Source organism: Rhea americana, unplaced genomic scaffold (genome assembly GCF_003343005.1).
Source record: "Rhea americana isolate MKP2758 unplaced genomic scaffold, rheAme1 scaffold_12, whole genome shotgun sequence".
Taxonomy (NCBI): domain Eukaryota; kingdom Metazoa; phylum Chordata; class Aves; order Rheiformes; family Rheidae; genus Rhea; species Rhea americana.
The window spans coordinates 4,793,931-4,818,498 of NW_028185261.1; the positions used below are offsets into that span (position 1 = coordinate 4,793,931).

The 24,568-nt window shown below is 38.0% G+C and overlaps 1 protein-coding gene across 1 annotated transcript in view; it reads left to right on the plus strand.

The window, feature by feature from the left end:
• Positions 1–24,568, plus strand: part of LOC146600541 (titin-like) — a 242,582-nt gene that overhangs the window by 172,139 nt on the left and 45,875 nt on the right. Inside the window, exons 224-267 of the mRNA XM_085321165.1 lie at positions 302–731; positions 1,275–1,583; positions 1,971–2,119; positions 2,216–2,248; positions 2,339–2,468; positions 2,569–2,868; positions 2,956–3,273; positions 3,364–3,660; positions 3,765–4,064; positions 4,753–5,067; positions 5,163–5,311; positions 6,176–6,326; positions 6,420–6,701; positions 6,792–7,094; positions 7,183–7,485; positions 7,603–7,884; positions 8,341–8,640; positions 8,726–9,028; positions 9,127–9,435; positions 9,517–9,798; positions 10,046–10,345; positions 10,461–10,754; positions 10,861–13,827; positions 13,931–14,251; positions 14,365–14,649; positions 14,855–15,154; positions 15,482–15,784; positions 16,449–16,724; positions 16,839–17,138; positions 17,229–17,531; positions 17,769–18,068; positions 18,197–18,484; positions 18,577–18,873; positions 18,963–19,265; positions 19,353–19,658; positions 20,407–20,694; positions 20,804–21,094; positions 21,188–21,475; positions 21,639–22,229; positions 22,311–22,415; positions 22,886–23,083; positions 23,167–23,463; positions 23,574–24,161; positions 24,256–24,558. Coding sequence (XP_085177291.1) covers positions 302–731; positions 1,275–1,583; positions 1,971–2,119; positions 2,216–2,248; positions 2,339–2,468; positions 2,569–2,868; positions 2,956–3,273; positions 3,364–3,660; positions 3,765–4,064; positions 4,753–5,067; positions 5,163–5,311; positions 6,176–6,326; positions 6,420–6,701; positions 6,792–7,094; positions 7,183–7,485; positions 7,603–7,884; positions 8,341–8,640; positions 8,726–9,028; positions 9,127–9,435; positions 9,517–9,798; positions 10,046–10,345; positions 10,461–10,754; positions 10,861–13,827; positions 13,931–14,251; positions 14,365–14,649; positions 14,855–15,154; positions 15,482–15,784; positions 16,449–16,724; positions 16,839–17,138; positions 17,229–17,531; positions 17,769–18,068; positions 18,197–18,484; positions 18,577–18,873; positions 18,963–19,265; positions 19,353–19,658; positions 20,407–20,694; positions 20,804–21,094; positions 21,188–21,475; positions 21,639–22,229; positions 22,311–22,415; positions 22,886–23,083; positions 23,167–23,463; positions 23,574–24,161; positions 24,256–24,558 — 15,337 coding nt within the window. The remainder of the gene's footprint in view (positions 1–301; positions 732–1,274; positions 1,584–1,970; positions 2,120–2,215; positions 2,249–2,338; positions 2,469–2,568; positions 2,869–2,955; positions 3,274–3,363; positions 3,661–3,764; positions 4,065–4,752; positions 5,068–5,162; positions 5,312–6,175; positions 6,327–6,419; positions 6,702–6,791; positions 7,095–7,182; positions 7,486–7,602; positions 7,885–8,340; positions 8,641–8,725; positions 9,029–9,126; positions 9,436–9,516; positions 9,799–10,045; positions 10,346–10,460; positions 10,755–10,860; positions 13,828–13,930; positions 14,252–14,364; positions 14,650–14,854; positions 15,155–15,481; positions 15,785–16,448; positions 16,725–16,838; positions 17,139–17,228; positions 17,532–17,768; positions 18,069–18,196; positions 18,485–18,576; positions 18,874–18,962; positions 19,266–19,352; positions 19,659–20,406; positions 20,695–20,803; positions 21,095–21,187; positions 21,476–21,638; positions 22,230–22,310; positions 22,416–22,885; positions 23,084–23,166; positions 23,464–23,573; positions 24,162–24,255; positions 24,559–24,568) is intronic.

Below are 24,568 nucleotides of genomic sequence, written 5' to 3' on the forward strand. Positions count from 1 at the left end.
AATAAATTATTTTTTCTTGCCACTTAAACTCATCTGAATTTAGATTCCTTTTCCATTTCCCAGAATTATTTATAGCTTTGCCAACTGCAAAGAGAAACATAATGCCATTTTTATTAATGTTTGGTTCTATGCAAACAAAATGAGAGTGTCTCTAGGACATTACATACAGCTGTGTAGTTGCATACAGATAGGTAGGTCAATGAGATTTCGAAACAGAGAATTTAATGCCAAAAAACTTCATTAACTTCAAGTAAGTGTATTCTGAAAGCAGCCAAATCRTGACTGAAATCTTATTTTTCAGGTATGGAATCTTGCAACAAATGAAAAATACCAATTTAGAGTCCGGGCTGTAAACAAATACGGAATAAGTGATGAATGCCTTTCAGAAAAAGTCCTTATTAAGGATCCCTATGGCCTTCCTGGGCCTCCTGGAAAGCCAAAAGTTTTAGATCGTACTAGATCATCAATGCTGGTGACTTGGGAGCCTCCTCTGCACAACGGTGGAGCCCCTATCACTGGCTACTGGCTAGAGAAGAGAGAAGTGGGAGGTGTCTACTGGTCACGTGTTAACAGGGCGCCAGTAACAAAACCATCAGTAAAAGGTCTAGAGTTTAATGTGCTTCGTTTGGCTGAAGGTGTGGAATACCAGTTTAGAGTTATGGCTGAAAATATTGCTGGAATTGGCCCTCCCAGTGAACCATCAGATCCTACCTTAGCAGCAGATCCCATATGTAAGTATATAGCTTCTATGACTTCTTTTAAGGACTATATTAAATTATGCTACACTAGAACCACGATGTACTATCACAATTCATAATGAATTTAGTGTAACTAATCCAAAGCTTTAYGTTTGCATTAAGCCAAAAAAATGTTGTTGATGCCAAGTGGTTTCTTGATCTGCTGTTTTTTCACTGTTTTTAAGATAATTAGCCTTAATTTAAATTTTATTACCCTCTTCTATGTAAACTGTGATTGCCCCAACAGAAGCGTTGCTGAATGAAGTTATTTAAGTTCAAAATCTGATTTTTAAAGTATTATTTTTCTTTATTGTTAAAATATTAGCGTTCAATCTTTATGCATTCTATCTTAAATATTCCTATGTAATATGTGTAAAGTATGTAATTACTATGCAGGTTCTTAAATATATTTAGACTATGTTTGTATGATTAGCATTATATRCTCTAGGCACAATAGAAAAAATTAAAATACTTGCATTCTTGTAGAAGCTATTCAGAAAAATACAGACGCTAACTCTCTTGCTTTTGTGCTACAAGTTGTTCCGGATCCACCATCTTGCCCAGAAGTCAAAGACAAAACTAAATCAACTGTAGCTCTTGCATGGAAGCCTCCACAAAAGGATGGTGGCAGTCCAATAAAAGGATATATTGTTGAAATGCAAGAAGAAGGTAGTGCTGACTGGAAGAAGGTGAATGAAGGAGACAAACTGTTCCCTACGTGTGAATGTGTTGTTCCCAATTTGAAAGAACTCAGAAAATACCGATTYAGAGTGAAAGCTGTAAATGCTGCTGGAGAGTCAGAACCAAGTCCTGCRACATCCGAAATACCTGTCCAAGATATTCTAGGTAAGAGTTCTTGGAATTAATTTAGGTATTCTTATTGAATGCCACCTGCTACTGCGACTCTTCACACAAGATGTCAATCAGGTCCGAGTCAAAAACAATGAAATAATTATGCAAAAATGTAACAAATGATTGATACGTATTTTGGAAAGTGGCRTGACCATGACTGATGAGCACCTACAGTCATACTGACCAAATACTGTGTGTTTTATGAAGAAATGACAGCAACAGATTCACTTTATTTATACACTTCCCAGCCTCACTTCTGAAGCATTCAATCTGTTCTCATATAAACATGCAGTATGTATGCTCGGCTGGGGTTTTAGCCCAGTATTGGCAGAAATTTGTTTTCAACAGTCTAAAAAATTATACATTAAAATATTTTTGCAGAGGAACCAGAAATCTTCCTTGATATTGGAGCACAGGATTTTCTCTCTTGTCGTGCTGGCACAACAATTAAAATCCCAGCTGTTATCAAGGGTCGTCCAGTTCCAAAAACATTTTGGGAGTACGAAGGAAAAGCAAAGACAACAGCAAAGGTTAATAGAAGGAAAAACTTTTTTACTTTTCTGTATCTATTTCTAGCTATTTAAGTCTATCCCCTTTATATTTACTTCATTTCCCTTTATTTATAGGAGGGAGGTCATACTGTACCTGAAGAAGCTCAGGTAAAKAAAATAATCTTTATATTGTGACAATTTTCATACGTAACTACTTAAAGATGATCTGTAACTTCTCTATCTTTCTATAATGCACAGGTGGAAGCAACTGATACACGTTCACTGATTACCATCCCCGAGTGCAACAGAAGTCATTCTGGACGATACAGTATTACAGCAAAGAACAAAGCCGGACAAAAAACTGTTCATGTCAGAGTCAATGTCCTTGGTATGACTTACACATATTGAAGTGTTCAAATAAGAGTTTTTATTCTTATTTTTCTATATATTTATGTAAAATTGTTTCTGTTGTACTTTTGCCTTAACAGATGTCCCAGGTCCACCAAAAGACCTAAAAGTAAGTGATATCACAAGAGGAAGTTGCAAACTTTCTTGGAAAATGCCAGATGATGATGGTGGAGATAGAATCAGAGGCTATGTTATAGAAAAAAGAACAATTGATGGGAAAGCCTGGACAACAGTCAATGCAAACTGTGGAAGCACTTCCTTCGTTGTATCTGATCTAATATCTGGCCAAGAGTATTTCTTCCGGGTACGTGCAGAAAACCGTTTTGGTGTTGGCCCTCCTGCAGAAACTATCCAACGGACCACAGCCAGGGATCCAATCCGTAAGTAAAATGAAACTGACTTGATCCCTTCAAAATCAGACAGTGCTGTACAATGGATTTATTCACATTTCTGTTTCCTTTATAAAGATCCTCCTGATCCACCTATTAAGCTAAAGATYGGCCTTGTGACCAAGAACACAGTAAGCTTAACATGGAAACCACCAAAGAATGATGGAGGAGCTCCTGTTACACATTATAATGTTGAATGTCTCCGCTGGGATCGTACTGGAGAGGTGAAAGAGACTTGGAAACAATGCAACAGACGCGACGTGGAGGAAACAAAGTTTACKGTTGAGGATCTTGTAGAAGGTGGAGAGTATGAATTCAGGGTCAAAGCTGTAAATATAGCTGGTCCTAGCAGGCCATCAGCCACTGTTGGCCCACTTGTTGTCAAAGACCAGACGTGTAAGTACTGATTCACACTAGTGAATACAAATTCCAGTCTACAACTATGAAGCATTTTTTATGTTAAATTTTTTCAATATTTCACTGTAGGTCCACCATCTATTGAACTCACAGAATTTATGGAGGTTGAAGAACGAACAGATGTTAACATTGTGGCCAAGATAAAGGGTGTACCATTCCCCACATTAACATGGCTGAAAGCTTCTCCAAAGAAACCAGATGACAAAACACCAGTGCTGTATGATCAACACGTCAACAAACTCATCAGTGAAGATACTTGCACTTTATTGATTCAGCAGTCTCGCAGAAGTGATACAGGCTTGTACACTATAACTGCAGTAAACAATCTGGGAACTGCTTCCAAGGAGATGAGACTAAATGTTCTGGGTAGATATCAAGAACTTTTATATGTTACATATGTATATTACATTCATGTTTTACTTTATTTTAATTGCATTTGAAATAATTCTTTGCAAAAAATTATCTTTTAGGTCGTCCCGGACCTCCAGTGGGACCTATTAAATTTGAATCCATTTTGGCTGATAAGATGACAATATCATGGCTTCCTCCGTTAGATGATGGTGGTTCTAAGATTACAAACTATGTTATTGAGAAAAAAGAAGCAAATAGAAGGACATGGGTACCCGTTACTAATGAACCTAAGGAATGTATCTTCACTATTCCCAAGCTGATGGAAGGCCATGAATATGTGTTCCGCATTATGGCACAAAATAAATATGGTATTGGAGAACCTTTAGACAGTGAACCAGAAACTGCAAGAAATCTTTTCAGTAAGTAGGACTGTGGTTTCAGATGACTTAAATTGTTTTCATATTCTGGTACATTTAACATTTAACATCTGTTAAATACTACTACTGCTTTTCTCTCTTCACTTCAGTACATTTTCTAGAATACCTTGAAGAATTTTAGCATTGTTAGTTCTCTAAAGCACTCAGAGTGCTTAAAATATTTTTTCTCTCCTTGTTATAAATTAAAATACAATTTCCATTTTTTATGGTTAGAATATATAGATAGAAATTAATTTGATAAGATTTGACTCATTCCGTTACATCTGAGACACTATTGACCTTATAGTTCTGGAAGASACAATTTGCTGTCTTCAATTTTGGAAGAAGATGAGGGAATTAAAGAAATTAGATTTTTTTATGTAGAGTAAGTCTGACAAGAAAAAATCTTCCCTAAAACATGGAAGGTTAGTCTGGCCACTGAAAAAAAGGTACTGATTCAGGAAAGCAAGAAAAATTAATTCTTGACAATCATTGCTTACGGGGCAGGTATTTTATGTTGCACAATATACATACCAGAGGAGGAATGGCAAGGTGAAAGAGGGAGGAAGTCTCATGCAGATGGCTGATCACCTTATCAAACTGCATAGTCTGCATAGTCCTGTTTTGTATGCTAGCTGCCTCCACCTTCTTTTGGCATTTTTACAAACTGTGTGTAATTTTTTTCCCCTAGCTGTTCCTGGGCCATGTGACAAGCCAACAGTTAGCAGTATAACACGTGACTCCATGACCGTAAACTGGGAAGAACCAGAGTATGACGGTGGCTCCCCTGTAACTGGTTACTGGTTGGAGCGCAAAGAAACTACTGGGAAGAGATGGACCAGGGTTAACCGTGATCCTATCAAACCTATGACGCTAGGTGTTTCATACAAAGTTACTGGTCTTATTGAAGGCTCTGAATACCAGTTCCGTGTATCAGCTATTAACGCAGCTGGTGTTGGTCCACCAAGCATGCCATCTGATCCAGCAATTGCCAGAGATCCTATTGGTAAATACCTTAGGTTCCTATTTTTGAATTTGAAAATGTTCTAAGGAAAACACAGAATATATGTAATACTGTAATGATGTGACAATATTTTGCAGCCCCACCTGGCCCGCCTATTCCAAAAGTGACTGATTGGACAAAGTCTTCTGTAGACTTGGAGTGGGCTCCACCACTAAAGGATGGTGGTTCTAGGATCACTGGCTACATCGTTGAGTATAAAGAGGAAGGAAAGGAAGAATGGGAAAGGGTAGGTGGAATACTATAATAGAATCTGCATTTCTTCTCTCTGTGTCTCTATCTAAAGAAATTCCATCAGATTTATTTTCCACAAACTTTCATTATACAGGGTATTTTCTATACATCAATATTTTTGCACAATACTTATCTTTTTATATTTAAAATATAAGACCAAATTTAAAAGTAAGTAATTGAGTACCAAGTTAACACTGCAGTTTCCTAAGTTTAAAAATTTTTAATTCCGTACTTAAAGATGTGATGAAGCATACAGGCAATCAGTGATAAAAGAACAGAAGGCAGGAACAAGTTAGATCTGGCATAAAAGTAAGGAGTCCCACTGCTATGAGGCTGTGCCAATTATTTGCAACTAATACATCCCTACATTTCCCTACTTTTTCAGTAATGCATTACCRAAAATTTAACTGATGAATGCCTTGTCTATTTGTGTATCTCTACAAACACTTGGTGCATTCTAGGTAATACCTAAATCTGTGGCACAATTTCCAGGTAAACGGGTTGCATACAGGGGGTCTGGAAAAGACCAAACAACTCATTTTTATCCCCACTCTCATTTATATGAATTTATTTGTCCAGTAACACACGCCATTCTTCCTGAGACATCAGACTACTGTAGCCTCTTTACCTGCTATAATTATCAGAAAAAGGTGAATTTTTAGAAGAGTAGCTTATATGTCCCTATCCTGTATTTCTTTACACAGTCCCTGAACAATTCTATGTGAACTAGATCCTTTATGCTTAAGAGCATTGTGTGCTAGCAAATGTCCAATGGTATCTGATCTAAGATTTGTTCCAAACATCAAAAAGAAATTGAGGATACTTTGATGTTGCCTGATGTTATAATATCTTTTTCCAGGTGAAAGACAAAGAAATTAGAGGAACCAAGTTTGTTGTGGCAGGATTAAAAGAAGGCTGTTTCTACAAATTTAGAGTTAGAGCAGTGAATGCTGCTGGCATAGGAGAGCCTGGAGAAGTTAAAGACATTATTGAAATGAAGGACAGACTTGGTATTTATTATTTATATTTACATTTTTATTATTTCTAAGTCAAATTGGAAAAAAGAATGAAATTCATTGAAATATTTTGTTTATCTCTCATAGTGGCTCCTGATATTAATTTGGATGCAAGTGTCAGGGACAGAATTGTTGTTCATGCTGGAGGAGTAATTCGGATCATAGCATATGTCTCAGGAAAACCAACTCCAACAGTCACTTGGAGCAGGGATGACAGAGCTTTACCAGAAGAAGCTAAAATTGAAGAAACAGCTATCAGTTCTTCTTTGGTCATCAAGAATTGCAAACGGAGCCACCAGGGTGTATACACTCTTCTTGCTAAAAATGCAGGTGGAGAACGGAAGAAGAATATTATTGTTGATGTGCTAGGTAAATAGTAACTTCAGTGCTTGTGAACAAGTAGAGTTTTATAACATTCAGCATGTACACTTAAGTATTTCATTTCTTCACTGCTTTTAGATGTGCCAGGCCCTGTTGGTATGCCATTCCTTACTGAGAACCTAACCAACGACTCTTGCAAATTGACATGGTTTACTCCAGAAGATGATGGTGGTTCTCCTATTACCAACTATATAATTGAAAAACGTGAATCTGACCATAGAGCTTGGACTCCAGTAACCTACACGGTTACAAGACAGAATGCCACTGTTCAGGGACTCACTGAAGGAAAAGCCTACTTCTTCCGAATCGCAGCTGAGAATATAATTGGCATGGGTCCATTCACAGAGACACCAAAAGAGCTTGTCATCAGAGATCCAATAAGTAAGTATATTTGGGGGTTTGGACTATTGTCACATGAGATGAATCTGTATAAAAATGCACTTACTCTATTTTTGTGTTTTTTTCACAGCTGTTCCTGACCGTCCAGAAGACCTGGAGGTAAAAGCAGTTACCAAGAATTCTGTTACATTGACTTGGAACCCTCCAAAATACAATGGAGGCTCGGATATCACCATGTACGTTCTAGAAAGCCGTCTCATTGGAAAAGAGAAGTTCCACAGAGTTACAAAGGAGAAAATGCTTGACAGGAAATACACTATAGAAGGCTTGAAAGAGGGTGACACCTATGAGTATCGTGTGAGTGCTTGTAACATTGTGGGGCAAGGCAAGCCATCGTTTTGCACAAAACCAATCACATGCAAGGATGAAATTGGTATGTATCTTTTTCAAATTTGTTTTGAAAATAGAGACATATTTAGTGATTTCTTACTTTTTCTTACTACTATTGCTGACCTTTTGGGGCATTGCGCTTTTTAATTTGATCTTTCAGCTCCTCCAACACTTGACCTTGACTTTAGAGACAAGCTTATTGTTCGGGTTGGTGAAGCTTTCAGCCTGACTGGACGTTATTCAGGCAAGCCTGCACCAAAGGTTACTTGGCTAAAGGATGATATTGTTGTGAAAGAAGATGGCCGTATAAAGATCAAGACAACTCCTACAACTCTTTGCTTGGGGATATTGAAATCTGTCCGTGAAGACTCAGGCAAATACTGTGTTACTGTAGAGAATAGCACAGGATCAAGAAAAGGATTTTGTCAAGTTAATGTTGTTGGTAGGTTTTACTGATTGATTTGATTTGTCTTTATTTTTTTATAGAGATTAGAATTCATTGAATTATATAAAATGTAAAAATTAAAATGTATTCTTTATAACAATATTTTGATTTACTGCCCTCTTTGTCATGCTGAAATACTATTTATTGATTTTGAATACTTAAGTTAACTTGCGGCTTAGCTAATTCACCACGAATAATTTAATGTTTTCACATTCAGAGAATGTCAACACAGTGTATAAAATGTTAACCACCAGACATGTTATAAGCATTAATTAATAAATCCAGTTCCTCAAACAAGTTCTAAAGAGGAATAGATGTCTTGATTCCTTATATAAAATGATGAGGCCATGTTTCTAATTGCATGATAAATTTACTATATTGACACTGTTTAATCTATGTCATTATTTGAAGCTCATATAAAAGCATGAATTTGTTTCATTTTTTCTTTAATAGATCGCCCATCACCCCCAGTAGGCCCTGTTATATTTGACGAAGTTCATAAAGATCATATGGTAGTTTCCTGGAAGCCTCCATTAGATGATGGAGGCAGTGAAATTACAAATTACATTATTGAGAAGAAGGATGCACACCGGGACCTGTGGATGCCAGTTACATCTGCTACAGTTAAGACAACGTGCAAAATTCCTAAGCTGCTTGAAGGAAAAGAATATCAAGTTCGAATTTATGCTGAAAATCTTTATGGCATAAGTGATCCTCTCATCTCTGATGAGATGAAAGCCAAGGACCGTTTCAGTATGTCATTCCTTTACTATTTTACCTTGATACTTTCATCTTTACTCTATCTGTTATCGTTATAAACTCATAATTTATTTTTCAGGTGTTCCTGATGCACCTGAGCAACCAATCATTAAGGATGTTACCAAAGACTCTGCTGTGGTGGTTTGGAACAAACCATATGATGGAGGCAAGCCAATAACAACCTATATTGTAGAAAAGAAGGAAACAATGGCAACTAGATGGGTCAGAGTCACCAAAGATCCAATTTTCCCCAGTACTCAGTTCAAAGTACCTGACCTCCTTGAAGGCTGTGAATATGAATTCCGAGTTTCAGCAGAAAACGAAATTGGTGTTGGTGATCCTAGTCCACCATCAAAGCCAATTTTTGCCAGAGATCCAATTGGTAAAGTACTAAATTTTCTCATTTGAATTTTAATATACTCTTCATATCAGTTACAAATCAATTTTAATAGTTTCCTTTTTTTCATTTTTTTTAAATAGCAAAGCCAAGTCCACCTATTAATCCAGAAGCAGTAGATAAAACAAAAAATTCGGTTGATTTGTCTTGGCAACCACCACGCCATGATGGTAATAGCAAAATAATTGGCTACCTTGTCGAGTATCAGAAAGTTGGAGACGAAGACTGGAAAAAGGCTAATCTAACACCAGATTCTTGTCCTGAAACAAAATATAAAGTCACTGGACTTACTGGGGGTTTGACCTATAAGTTCAGAGTCAAGGCAGTCAATGCAGCAGGTGAATCAGAACCAGCCTATGTTCCTGATCCAGTAGAAGTAAAGGACAGACTTGGTGAGTATAATAAAATCATATAAGTTTACTTAAGAGAAGATTTTTTCCTTGTTTTCTAAAGACTCATAATTTTCATTCCAGAACCTCCTGAGCTGATACTTGATGCTAATATGGCCCGAGAACAACATGTAAAAGCTGGAGATACCCTGAGACTTAGTGCTGTGATTAAAGGTGTTCCATTCCCAAAAGTTTCTTGGAAGAAAGAAGATCATGAGGTCTCACCCAAAGCTGATATTGAGGTTACAGGAGTTGGCAGTAAGCTTGAAATTCGTAACACTGTCCATGAAGATGGTGGAATTTACTCCTTGACTGTTGAAAATCCAGCTGGTTCAAAGACTGTTTCAGTAAAAGTTGTTGTCTTAGGTAATCTTTTTGGTGTTCCTTCTATACTGCATGTTTCTAATTATTTAATTAAAGATTAAGGGGGAAAAAAAAGGAATGCCTGGAAAATATTAATAAACTAAGCTATAAGAAATCACAAAATACACAGTTTATGTAGAGAAAGGACTAAAAATTATAAGAAATACATTAATTCTCTTGAAAATTGATCAAACTTGTAGAATATGCTTTTGTTATCAAATACATAATAGATTTTTTTTTACAATATTAGATAAGCCTGGTCCACCCAGAAATCTGCAGATCAGTGAAGTTAGAAGTGATTCTTGCTACCTCACTTGGAAGGAGCCAGAAGATGATGGTGGTTCTGTCATTACCAACTATGTGGTGGAAAGAAAAGATGTAGCTTCTGCACAGTGGGTACCTGTCTCAGCATCCTCTAAGAAACGCAGTCACATGGCTAAATATCTGATGGAAGGCACTCAGTATCTCTTCCGAGTAGCAGCTGAGAATCAGTTTGGTAGAGGTCCATATGTGGAAACTCTCAAGCCAATTAAAGCTATTGATCCACTGCGTAAGTTCAGTTATATGATTTGTTTGGTCGATCTTGTTGGTACACGTGTGTTCATGGTATTCTGATACCGTAGACTGGCCATCTTAGTAACCACTTTGTTTTTATATTTTAAAAGATCCTCCAGGGCCACCAAAGAATCTGCATCATGTAGATGTTGACAAGACTGAAGTTTCCCTTGTTTGGAATCGACCAGATCGTGATGGTGGTGCTGAGATAACTGGGTATTTGGTGGAATATCAAGAAGATGGTGCAGAGGAGTGGACTAAGTTCCAGACAGTCCCCATGTTAGACTGCGTTGTTACAGGCCTACAAAAAGGAAAGATCTACAAATTCCGTGTGAAAGCACAAAATATTGTTGGTCTTAGTCTTCCAGATACAACTATACCAATAGAATGTCAAGAAAAACTAGGTAACTTTTAGTTTCTCATATTGTTTCACTGATTCTTTCTCTCTTTCTTTAAGTAATCCCCTTGAAAACCATACGGTAATTTCTATCTATTTTTCTGTAATTTCAGTACCTCCATCTGTGGAACTAGATGTGAAGTTAATTGAAGGTCTTGTTGTTAAAGCTGGCACCACAGTAAGACTTCCTGCAATTATGAGAGGTGTTCCAGTTCCCACTGCAAAATGGGTTACTGATGGCACTGAAATTAAAACGGAAGGCAGACACAAGATTGAGACTGACAATTATTCAACTGTTCTTACCATCAAAGACTGTATAAGAAAAGATACAGGAGAATATCTACTCACAGTTTCTAATGCAGCTGGCAGCAAAACTGTTGCTCTACATCTTACAGTTTTGGATGTTCCTGGTCCACCAACTGGTCCTATTAATATTCTTGAAGTAACACCGGAGCATATGGTTATTTCTTGGCGTCCTCCTAAAGATGATGGTGGAAGTCCTATAATAAACTATGTTGTTGAGAAGCGTCAATCAAAGAAAGAAACTTGGGGAGTGGTTAGCTCAGGAACAAGTCACACAAAAATTAAGATTCCAAGACTGCAGAAAGGTTGTGAATATGTTTTCCGTGTTAGAGCAGAAAATAAGATAGGCATTGGTGCACCCCTTGATTCAGAACCAACAGTTGCTAAACATATGTTTGATCCACCATCTCCACCTGGTAAACCAACAGTTTATGATATTACAGAAAACGCTGCAACAGTGTCTTGGACCCTACCAAAATCTGATGGCGGAACACCAATAACTGGTTATATACTCGAGCGTCGGGAAACATCTGGTAAATGGGTTCGTGTCAATAAGGCACCAATACTTGATATGAAGTACAGAGTCACTGGTCTCTTTGAAGGTAACACATATGAATTCAGAGTTTTAGCAGAAAATATGGTGGGCTTAAGCAAACCATCTCCAAGCTCTGATCCAATAAAAGCATCACGTCCTATCACTCCTCCTGGGCCACCTATTAATCCAAAATTAAAAGACAAAACCAGAGAAACAGCTGATCTTGTGTGGACAAAGCCTCTCAAAGATGGTGGCAGCCCAATTCTGGGATACATTGTGGAGTGTCAGAAAACTGGAACTACACAGTGGAATAGGATTAATAAAGATGAACTCATTAGACAATGTGCCTTTAGAGTACCTGGGTTAATAGAAGGAAATGAATATAAATTCCGAATAAAAGCTGTCAACATTGTGGGAGAGGGAGAACCAAGAGAACTAGCAGAAACTGTACTAGCAAAGGATATTCTTTCTCCTCCAGAAGTAAGCCTAGATGTGACCTGTCGAGACATAATCACTGTCAGAGTAGGCCAAACAATTCATATTACTGGGAAAGTGAAAGGCCGGCCAGATCCTGACATAACGTGGTCTAAGGATGGCAAAGTGCTAGTCCAAGAAAAGCGTGTTGAAATAGTTCATGATTTACCTAAAGTTGAATTGCAAGTGAAAGAAGCCAAGAGATCCGATCATGGCAAATATATAATAGCAGCTAAGAACAGCTGCGGCCACGCTCAAGCTTTTGCCATTGTTAATGTACTTGACAGACCTGGACCATGTCAGAACCTGAAAATAAGCTATATCACAAAAGATTCTTGTACAATTGCTTGGGAGAATCCAGTAGATAATGGTGGCTCAGAAATCACAAACTACATAGTAGAATACCGACAACCAAACCAGAGAGGATGGTCGATTGTCTCCTCTGATATCACTAAACGATTAGTAAAGGCAAATCTTATAGAGAACCATGAATACTTCTTCAGAGTTTGTGCAGAAAACAAAATAGGCCCAGGTCCTTGCATTGAGACCAAGACTCCCATTCTTGCCATCAATCCTATTGACAAGCCTGGAGAGCCAGAAAATCTTCACATTGCAGAAAAAGGAAAGACGTTTGTATATCTGAAATGGAGAAGACCAGATTACGATGGTGGAAGCCCTAATTTAAGTTACCATGTTGAAAGAAAACTGAAAGATTCAGATGAATGGGAAAGGGTGCACAAAGGCAGTATTAAGGAAACACACTACATGGTAGATAAGTGTATTGAGAATAAAATTTACCAATTCCGAGTTCAAACCAAGAATGAGGCAGGTGAAAGTGACTGGGTGAAAACAGCTGAAGTTGTTGTAAAAGAAGATCTGCAGAAACCAGTGCTAGACTTGAAGTTAAGTGGGGTGCTGACTGTAAAAGCAGGTGACACAATTAGAATTGAGGCTGGACTTAGAGGAAAACCACAGCCTGAAGTTGTATGGACAAAAGACAAAGATGCTACAGATCTAACCAGATCTCCAAGAGTCAAAATTGAAACAACTTCTGATGCATCTAAATTTATTCTCACAAAATCAAAGCGTAGTGATGGTGGGAAATACGTGATTACTGCAACTAATACAGCTGGTAGTTTTGTAGCATATGCTACTGTTATTGTTTTGGATAAACCAGGTCCTGTAAGAAACTTGAAAGTTACTGACATTTCAAGTGACAGATGCACTGTTACTTGGGACCCTCCAGAAGATGATGGTGGTTGTGAAATACAAAACTACATCCTAGAAAAATGTGAAAGCAAACGTATGGTTTGGTCTACATACTCATCTTCCGTCCTGACAAACTATGCAAATGTGACACGCCTTATCGAAGGTAATGAATATATATTCAGAGTCCGTGCAGAGAACAAAATGGGCACCGGTCCACCAACTGAAACACAGCCAATTATTGCAAAAACTAAATATGATAGACCTGGACGCCCCGACCCTCCAGAAGTCACTAGAGTTAGCAAAGAAGAGATGACTGTAGTTTGGAATCCACCAGAATATGATGGTGGCAAATCAATTACAGGATACATTTTAGAGAAGAAAGAGAAACGATCACTGAGATGGGTTCCTGTTACTAAGACTGCAATCCCAGAGAGACGCAAGAAGGTTACAAACCTCATCCCTGGTCATGAATATCAATTCCGCGTCAGTGCTGAAAATGAAGTTGGACTTGGAGAACCAAGCTTGCCATCAAGGCCTGTAGTAGCAAAAGACCCAATAGGTACCATACTGCAGTATTTTACTGTGTTTTTTTAATGTTAACTTAACAAATTGCTTAATTGCTCAAATCTATTCTAATTTGTAACATTTATTGTGTTTTTCAGAACCCCCTGGTCCTCCTACAAACCTGAGGGTGGTTGATAGCACAAAGAGTTCCATTACCCTTGGCTGGGGAAAACCAGTATATGATGGTGGTGCTCCAATTATTGGATATGTCGTGGAAATTAGACCAAAAGTTGAGGGTGCTGATCCTGAAGCGGGATGGAAACGATGTAATGTTGCTGCACAAGTTATTCATACAGAATTTACAGCCACCAGCCTGGATGAGAAGCAGTTATATGAGTTCAGAGTTTCTGCCCAAAATCAGGTTGGCCTTGGCCGTCCAGCTGAACTGAAAGAAGCTGTGTCTCCTAAAGAAATACTTGGTAATTTTTCCCATCTTCTTTATGAATGATTACATACAATCTCTATTTGCTCTGTTTTTATTTTATTTCATATGTTCAACTTTGCATTTTATTTGTTTAATTCTATCTTTCAGAACCTCCTGAGATTGAGTTGGATGCAAGCATGAGAAAGTTAGTCACAGTCAGAGCAGGATGCCCTATTCGACTTTTTGCTATTATTAGGGGTCGCCCAGCACCAAAAGTCACGTGGAGGCGAATGGTTGTTGATAATGTCATCAGAAAAGGACAGGTTGACCTGGTTGACACTATGGCCTTCTGTGTCATACCCAATTCTACACGTGATGACTCAGGCAAATATTCATTGACACTTGTTAATGTAGCTGGAGAAAAGACTGTATTTGTGAACGTCAGAGTCCTAGGTGAGTAACCAGAAAAATACCCGTAGACAATGTTTTAATTATTTTGCCTGTTAATTACAGAAGTTTTTATGATTCCTAGTGCTTACAGTATTTGAGCACAACTGTATCAACTAACACTAATTCCCTCTGTATAAAAAGCTATTAACCCACTTAAATTTTAACTTGTTAAAGAAAAGAAGATTAACATAAATTGAATTTTTTTTAGATACTCCTGGACCTGTGGCAGACTTCAAGGTTTCAGATGTCACCAAGATGTCATGTCATCTTTCATGGGCACCTCCAGAGAATGACGGGGGTAGCCCAGTGACTCACTACATCCTGCAGAAACGTGAGGCTGACAGAAAGACCTGGGCAACAGTCACTGCAGAGCTAAAGAAAACTAGTTTCCAAGTAGCTAATCTTGTACCTGGAAATGAGTACTTCTTTAGAGTAATGGCAGTAAATGAATATGGGTCAGGTGTTCCAAGTGACATACCAAAACCAATCCTAGCAACGGATCCCCTAAGTAAGTATGCATTTTTTTTCCTTTAATTTTAATAAGATCTTGTATTTTTAGAAAGTAGGTATTTCTAAGTTAGACAATGCTGCCAACCACTCAGTATCAAACATAAATATTTCCATGTCAGTGTTTCCTGCATACAAATAACACAGTCTATGAATATAGTACCTTTATAGTCATTCATAATTTTGCTCTTTTCAGTACTGTGCTTATTGAGATAACATGTATAGCATACAGTTTTCTTGGTAATTTAACCAAAGTTCAGTAGTCAAATTCTTGGAAATTAAATGTTTAATATGTTTAATATGTTTCCTTTTTTTCTCCCTTGTAAAGGTGAACCTGATCCACCAAGAAAACTTGAAGTTACTGAAATTACAAAGAACAGTGCAACTTTAGGCTGGCTGCCACCGCTGCGTGATGGAGGCTCCAAAGTTGATGGGTACATTGTTAGCTACAGAGAAGAAGAACAACCAGCAGATCGCTGGACAGAATATTCAGTTGTTAAAGACCTGTCCATTGTTGTAGCCGGTCTGAAAGAGGGAAAGAAATACAAGTTTAGAGTGGCAGCTCGAAATGCTGTAGGAGTAAGTTTGCCGAGAGAGACTGAAGGAGTATTTGAAATTAAAGAACAACTCAGTAAGTATTTGTTTAAATACTACCTACATTAAAATAATCTATTTTAATAATGAAATGATCAAGAATTTTAATTCTTGGACTGAGTCCCAATAAGCCAGCTACTTTATAAAGTTATCTAGAGGATACAGTACTGAAACTTTTATAAGGTCAGAAAGGATGAAGGTTGAACACTAATTCAGAATCATTAAAGAATTCTGGAATAYGGTTTCAGTTGAGTGCAAACAGAACCAGAAGGTAGGAACTAAAAAGAAATAATAAATACATTCAAAGAACTTAAAATGAAAGAGACAGTCAGTAATGAAAGTCAATAAAAAAAATGTAAAGAGAGAGGGAGAGCGGGCAGATTGACCTAATTTACATTCCAGATGTAAAGAAGAATTATGTGTGATGCATAAACAGTGTGCTAGTCTCTACATAAATACGTGAGAAGGTAATCCAAACTCAAAAATACACTCTCGTAACTAATATCAGAATGCAGAAGTAAAACTGGAGCAGATATTGTCCAGTGCAGAACCCCGAGTTTTCCATAAGCGGGAACTAAACTAAAAATTATCACATCATTCCTTCTGGTAATAACACGTTAGGTAGAAGCAGAGGACTGTTTCATTAAGAAATAAGAAAAAGTTGAAGTTGAATTTATATGTCTCCGTGTGTTTTTTTCCAGTCCCACCTAAAATCCTGATGCCTGATCATGTTCACATTAAAGCTGGAAAGAAACTGAGAATTGAAGCTCATGTATATGGGAAGCCTCAGCCAGTCTGTAAATGGATGAAAGGAGACCAAGACGTACTAATATCCAGTCGCCTTGCTGTACATAAGGCAGAAAAATCTTCAGTTCTTATCATTAAGGATGTGACTAGAAAAGATACTGATTTTTACACTCTTACTGCAGAAAACAGCTCTGGCACTGATAGTCAGAAAATCAGAGTGATAGTCATGGGTAAGTTTTGTGTTATTACTTTTAAATCCAGACTTATTCAAAACTAGTTTTAGTAAATTCCACTGTTTACCGCTTTCCTTACATCCATTTTTCTTAATTTATATCTATGTGCAGATAAGCCAGGTCCACCACAGCCTCCCTTTGACATTTCTGAAATTGATGCTGATGCTTGCACTCTCACATGGCATATACCTCTTGAAGATGGTGGCAGTAGCATTACAAACTACATAGTTGAGAAATGTGATGTAAGCCGAGGGGACTGGGTAACAGCTGTAGCTTCTGTTACAAAGACAAGTTGCAGAATTGGAAAACTAATTCCTGGAGAAGAGTATATGTTCCGTGTTCGAGCTGAAAATCGCTTTGGCATTTCTGAGCCACTTACATCTGGCAAGATGATTGCAAGGTTCCCATTTGGTATGTTAGTGTTTTATAGCAGCATTTCTCTTTTCAGTCCTCCTAGGAAGAAAGCATGTAATTGATACCCATCCTTCTATTTCCATCTAGATGTTCCTAGTGAGCCGAAGAATGCACGTATTACCAAGGTCAATAAGGACTGCATTTTTGTTGCCTGGGATAAACCAGATAGTGATGGAGGCAGTCCAATCACCGGTTATCTCATTGAGCGTAAAGAAAGGAATAGTTTACTCTGGGTGAAGGCTAATGACACAGCTGTGCGCTCAACAGAGTACCCTTGTGTGGGGCTGATTGAAGGTCTTGAGTATACTTTCAGAATTTATGCATTGAACAGAGCTGGAGCAAGTAAACCTAGCAAACCAACAGAGTTTGTCACAGCAAGGGCACCAGTCGGTAAGCCAAACACACTAATAGTTTGCAACAAACTGCTGCTATTTTGATTAGTTTAAATATATACGCAAACTCCATAATCTTCAATTTGCTCGTATGTTTAAGTTCTCATGTCTACCATAAGTGCACTGTGAGTGCTCTGTGTGTAGACGTGCTGTAAATACGATCCATTAAAGCCATTTTTTTTATTCATCAAATTTTTTGGCAAAACAGACTATAACATAATCTTTTTTGACTTAGATCCCCCTGGGAAACCTGAAGTTATTGATGTCACTAAGAGTACTGTATCACTTGTATGGACAAAACCAAAGCATGATGGTGGTAGCAAACTTATTGGCTACTTCGTTGAAGCTTGCAAATTGCCTGGTGATAAGTGGGTCCGATGCAATACAACTCCTCATCAAATACCTCTAGAAGAGTACACTGCTACAGATTTGGAAGAGAATGCTCAGTATCAGTTTAGAGCAATTGCCAAAACAGCAGTTAACATCAGCCAACCTTCAGAACCTTCTGATCCAGTGACCATTCATCCAGAAAATGGTGAGAAATGTAACAGGATTTGAGAACTGAGAAATCTGATAAGAGTCTGTGCATTTTTAACTAGTACGCATGTGAATAATCAGAAGTTTATTTCTTACTAGTTTAACTTTTGTGTTGTTTTCTTTCAGTTCCTCCCAGAATAGAGTTGGATGTATCTATGCAATCACAGCTTACAGTAAAAGCTGGAACTAATGTGCGTCTGGAGGCAAATGTATATGGCAAGCCTATGCCAACAATTACCTGGAAAAAAGAAGGRGAAGTTTTAAAAGCATCTGAAGGTGTTAAGATCACAACTAAGAGAAATCTTGCTACAGTTGAGTTGTTCAGTGTTAACAGGAAGCAAACAGGAGACTATACTATTACTGCTGAAAATGCAAGTGGATCAAAATCAGCAACTATTAAGCTTAAAGTACTCGGTAAGCTAAAGACTCTCTGTTAATGAGTACGTTTATAGTTAAATGATATAGCAACAGCTAAAGCTATAACAATGTGATCTTAATTCTTCCAGATAAGCCTGGTCCTCCAGCCTCCGTTAAAATCAAACACATGTATGCAGATCATGCAATGCTTTCTTGGGAGCCTCCTCTGGAAGATGGTGGTTCAGAAATTACTAACTACATTGTTGACAAGCGTGAAACAAGCAGACCAAACTGGGCCCAAGTCTCTGCCAATATACCAATTACAAGCTGCACAGTGGAGAAACTAATAGAAGGACATGAGTATCAGTTCCGCATATGTGCTGAAAATAAATATGGTGTTGGAGACCCTGTCTTCACTGAACCAGCAGTTGCTAAGAATCCATATGGTAAGTGTTTCGCAGTATAGCTTCATGAATCATTCCTTTCTTGTATACAACTGTGAATGCAATCATAACCTTCAAATAAATCTTCACAGATGTACCTGGGCCTTGTGATCCACCGATAATTAGTAATATAACAAAAGACTTTATGACTGTCAGCTGGAAGCCCCCAGCTAGTGATGGAGGGTCCCCAATAACTGGTTATATACTTGAGAAGCGTGAAACTAAGGCGCTGAACTGGACAAAGGTAAACAGGAAGCCTGTCATTGAAAGAACGATTAAGGCCACTGGACTCCAAGAAGGAACAGAATATGAGTTCCGGGTAACCGCACTGAATAAGGCTGGACCTGGCAAGCCTAGCGCACCATCTAAAGCAGCATATGCTCGTGATCCTCAATGTAAGCTAAAAGTAATGTCTCAGATGGTATGCCCACATATTTTTGTATATCATTTTGTATGATTAACTTTACTATTTCAATTCTCAGATCCTCCTGGACCACCTGCCTTCCCAAAAGTGGTTGATACTACTCGTAATTCAATAAGCCTGTCATGGAGCAAACCAGCATATGATGGTGGAAGCCCTATTATTGGTTATCTAGTAGAAGTAAAAAGAGCTGACACGGACAACTGGGTCAGATGCAATCTACCCAAGAACTTACAGGCTACGCAATTTGTGGTAACGGGGCTGATGGAGGATACAGAATACCAGTTCCGCATCTATGCTGTCAATAAGATTGGATACAGTGATCCAAGTGAYGTTCCTGATAAACACACTGCTAAAGACATTTTAAGTATGTTTACTTAACTTGTTGACTTTTAATTCATAGGATGGGTTCTAAAGGAAGGGTTTGTTACAGATCAGAGAACATTAATTTGGAATGTGGCATTTCTCAAAAACTGTAGGTTAAAAGTTGCTGATTTTATAGAGAATGAGGCAGAATTGAAAAGAATCTGAATATGGTGTCTGTTTCTTTTTCTTGCATGCCAGATGCATTCACTTTTTTCTGTCTCTAATCCTACAATCAGATTTTTCAGACCTCTCTCCCATTCTTAAAACTTTCAGTCTTATTCAGACCTTCTAAAGAATTTGGAGCTGAGATTACTTTATTAAGCATTTATGTGGCACRCTATTTAATTGTATGGCACTTAATAGCCATGCTGCTTACTCAATGCACTTTGCTGTATGTACACAATGCTATCTGCATTGCTTCAGAGAGTTGTCTTGATTTGGGACATAGGGAACTGTCTAGGAGGTTTTGAAACTTCTTTGAATTATGGAGGAACTCGGAGACTTCTTCATATAATAAGAAATGTAAATAGTGGCAAAGGCAGAACAGAAGGAAGAGAAGTTAGTGCAAAGAAAATCCAGGTTTACAAATGATCTTGAAATGGGAATCAGGTCAATAACTAACATCACCACAGACACGAGAGTTAGTTAATCTAGTGAAATGACAGTAAGCAAGGTCTTCTCGTCACAGTAACTTCAGTGATATTCTTAAAGATGTTGTTTTAATTGCATACTTTTTGTTATATACACAGTTCCTCCTGAGGGAGAACTTGATGCAGAACTAAGGAAAGTCCTTGTATTGCGTGCTGGAGTCACAATGAGGCTTTATGTGCCAGTAAGAGGACGTCCACCTCCAAAGATTATGTGGTCTAAAGTGGGTGCCAATCTAAGAGATAGACAAGGATTAGACATCAAGTCAACTGATTTTGATACCTTCCTGCGTTGTGAAAATGTAAACAAATATGATGCTGGAAAATATGTCCTAAGCCTGGAGAATAGCTGTGGCAAGAAGGCATACACCATTGTTGTAAAAGTACTTGGTAAGTGTCAGTTTTCCCCAGTCTGATATATTTGTTCACTTCTTAACTGATGGGGTTTTTTTTGTATTTTGTTTACTAAATCAAATGAGGGGGGGTTGTATTTATCTAGATACTCCAGGCCCTCCTATTAACCTGGTTGTAAAAGAAGCATCGAAGGATTCCGCCTTCATTACATGGGAGCCTCCACTAATAGATGGTGGCAGTCCAGTCAAAAATTACGTCGTTGAAAAACGTGATGCAGAAAGAAAGTCATGGTCCACAGTMACAACAGAGTGTCCAAAGACAAGCTTCAGGATAACTAACTTAGAAGAAGGCAAATCTTACTTCTTCAGGGTTTTTGCTGAAAATGAATATGGTATTGGTGACCCTTGTGAAACTCGTGATGCTGTTAAAGCTTCTGGTAAGAAAAAATAATCTATTTCTCCTATTTGGCATTCACATCATTTTAATTTTTAGCTTAAATGGGCACGTGCTATGCTTTTCTTCTTTTTAGAAACACCTGGGCCAGTTGTGGATCTAAAGGCTTCAGCTGTAACAAAATCATCATGCAATTTAGTATGGAAAAAACCTATCAGTGATGGTGGAAGCCGTATTTTTGCATATGTTGTTGAGGTTTTGACTAGTGAAGATAAATGGCAAGAAGTTATGCGAGCAAAGAACCTCCATTTTTCAATGAGGGACTTAAAAGAAGGACAAGAATACACTTTTAGAGTCATGGCCCAAAATGATGCTGGATATGGAACTCCAACCGAGCTCACAATTGTGGCAAGAGATGACATAGGTAAGAAAGAAATTAAGATCATTACTTCACTCAGTCGTTTACCCAAATTATACTGAYTTTATGCTTAGCATCATTATTATGCATACATACAAATCCGGTGCCTTTAAAACGGCATCTGAATTTTAACACAGAGTTGAGTAATTGGTTACTTGTTTTTCTGCAGTGGCACCCGATCTTGATTTAAGAGATCTACCTGATCTGTGCTATGTAGCTAAAGAAGGTAGCAATTTCCATCTTAAAATACCCATTAAAGGCAAGCCTGTCCCAACTGTAACTTGGAAGAAAGGTGAAGACCAGGTACTTACTGAGACTGGACGAGTTGCRTTTGAATCTACAGCAGTTAACACCACACTTCTAGTACGTGACTGCCAGAAGGCTGATGCTGGAAAGTACACGATCACTCTGAAGAACATTGCTGGCAGCAAGGAAGGCACTATTTCTGTAAAAGTTGTTGGCAAACCTGGCATACCAACAGGTCCAGTAAAATTTGAAGAAGTCACAGCTGATGCCATAACCTTAAAGTGGGGTCCTCCAAAAGATGATGGTGGTTCAGAAATCACCAACTATGTCCTAGAGAAGAGAGATAATGTAAACAATAAGTGGGTTACTTGTGCTTCTGCAGTCCAGAAAACTACATTTAGAGTTACAAGACTTCATGAAGGAAATGAATATACATTCAGGATCAGGGCTGAAAACAAATATGGAGTAGGTGAAGGCCTTAAATCTGACCCTGTCATTGCAAAACATCCATTTGGTAAGTATACATTATCATTTCTAAGCTTTAAAATAACGTTTTAGAAGTGATACTTATTTTTTCATTTTTTATGTTGTTTAGATGTGCCAGATGCTCCTCCACCTCCCAACATTGTTGATGTTCGGCATGATTCTGTAGCTTTAACTTGGACAGACCCCAGAAAAACTGGAGGCTCACCAATCACAGGTATATCCCCAAAAGCTTCCTTAGCATTTCCCACCTTAATAGTTCTTCCTCCCTGTCAAAGAGTAAAATAATTTGATGAGATGTTTATGCTTTAAATTGATTGATTGGTTGATTGTACTTCCAATTCTTTCTCTATTTATGCTGAACTTTCTTAATGGTTTGACTTAGAAGTCAGTAACTCAAAAACAGTATTTTTGCACAMGTGACTGAAACACCTAAAGAAAGAACATCAAACAGAACAATCTATATTACTTGGTTCTTTTAATTTAACAATTTACATTTACAAGCTATATAATTGCATACATCTGTAACGCATATCCACATCCATTTCTTAATCTGTTTTTTGTTGCCACTCCGGCATGGTTCCTGTATGACAATGCCATATAGGCCCAGTGGTGTTTCATGAAGCTATGGTACATGAAAATTTTTATAAAACCCTCATATTTTACATCTTACCTTTTATCTTTTAGGTTATCACATTGAAGTCAAAGAAAGAAATAGCATTCTGTGGAAAAGAGCCAATAAAACTCCAATAAGGATGAAAGATTTCAGAGTGACAGGGTTAACTGAAGGTCTGGAATATGAGTTCAGAGTGATGGCAATCAATCTGGCTGGAGTAGGTAAACCAAGTCTGCCATCTGAACCAGTTGTCGCACTTGATCCTATTGGTGAGTCATCAAGAGAACACAAATAAAAATTCTCAGAGATGAAATCGTTATTGTCTGACTGCGGCTTATTATTTTTTCTTTAGATCCTCCTGGGAAACCTGAAGTTATCAATGTAACTAGGAACTCAGTAACACTCATTTGGACTGAACCAAAATATGATGGTGGACATAAGTTAACTGGGTACATTGTTGAAAAACGAGATCTGCCTTCAAAGACTTGGACAAAGGCAAATCATGTGAATGTTCCGGACTGTGCATTTACTGTAACTGACCTTACTGAGGGTGCCAAATATGAGTTCAGAATTAGAGCAAAGAACACTGCAGGAGCTATCAGTCCTCCATCRGAATCCACAGACACCATAATATGCAAGGATGAGTACGGTATGTAGATGGCATTAAGAACTGAAGGATTTGAATTATTTATACCACATACTTTTTTTTTTTGTATGTTCTTGTTAAAACAATCCTGGGTTTTGGTTTGTTTTTTACAGAGGCACCAACTATTGTTATCGATCCTACACTGAAGGAAGGTTTAACAGTGAAAGCAGGAGACACCATCACAGTGTCTGCTATCAGCATCCGTGGCAAGCCACTTCCAACTTCATCATGGTCAAAAGCTGGAAAAGATTTTAGACCTTCAGAGATTGTGCACATTGAAACAACACCAACTTCTTCAACTCTAAGCATCAAATACGCAGCCAGAAAAGATTCTGGCGAATATACAATCACTGCAACCAATCCTTTTGGTACTAAGCAGGAGAGCATACATGTGAAAGTTTTAGATGTTCCAGGACCTCCAGGCCCTATTGAGATCAGTAACGTTTCAGCAGAAAAAGCCACTCTTACATGGTCACCTCCTGCAGAAGATGGTGGATCACCAATCAAATCATATGTTCTTGAAAAGAGAGAAACCAGCCGCCTGCTCTGGACATTAGTTGCTGAAAATATTGAGAGCTGTAGGCATGTTGTTAGTAAGCTCATCCAAGGAAATGAGTATGTTTTCCGTGTCTCAGCAGTAAATCAGTATGGCAAGGGTGAGCCAGTACAATCAGAACCAGTTAAAATGGTGGATAGATTTGGTAAGCAGAACAAGATAAGAGGTGCAAGTGTGGCTTTATTAATTTTAAAGGCTTGATTTTTGTCTTAACTTTGTACTTTTTTCTTCCTTATCAGGTCCCCCAGGCCCTCCTGGAAAACCAGAAGTAACAAATGTGACTAAAAATACTGCAACAGTTACTTGGAAAAGACCAGTAGATGATGGTGGAAGTGAAATCACAGGTTACTATGTGGAGAGGAAAGAAAAGAAAGGTTTAAGATGGGTCAGAGCAACAAAGAAACCAGTTTCAGATCTAAGATGCAAAGTAACTGGGCTCCAGGAAGGAAATGAATATGAATTCCGTGTTAGTGCAGAAAACAGAGCAGGAGTTGGACCACCAAGTGATGCTTCAAACTCAGTCATATGCAAGGATGTTGCATGTTAGTATCA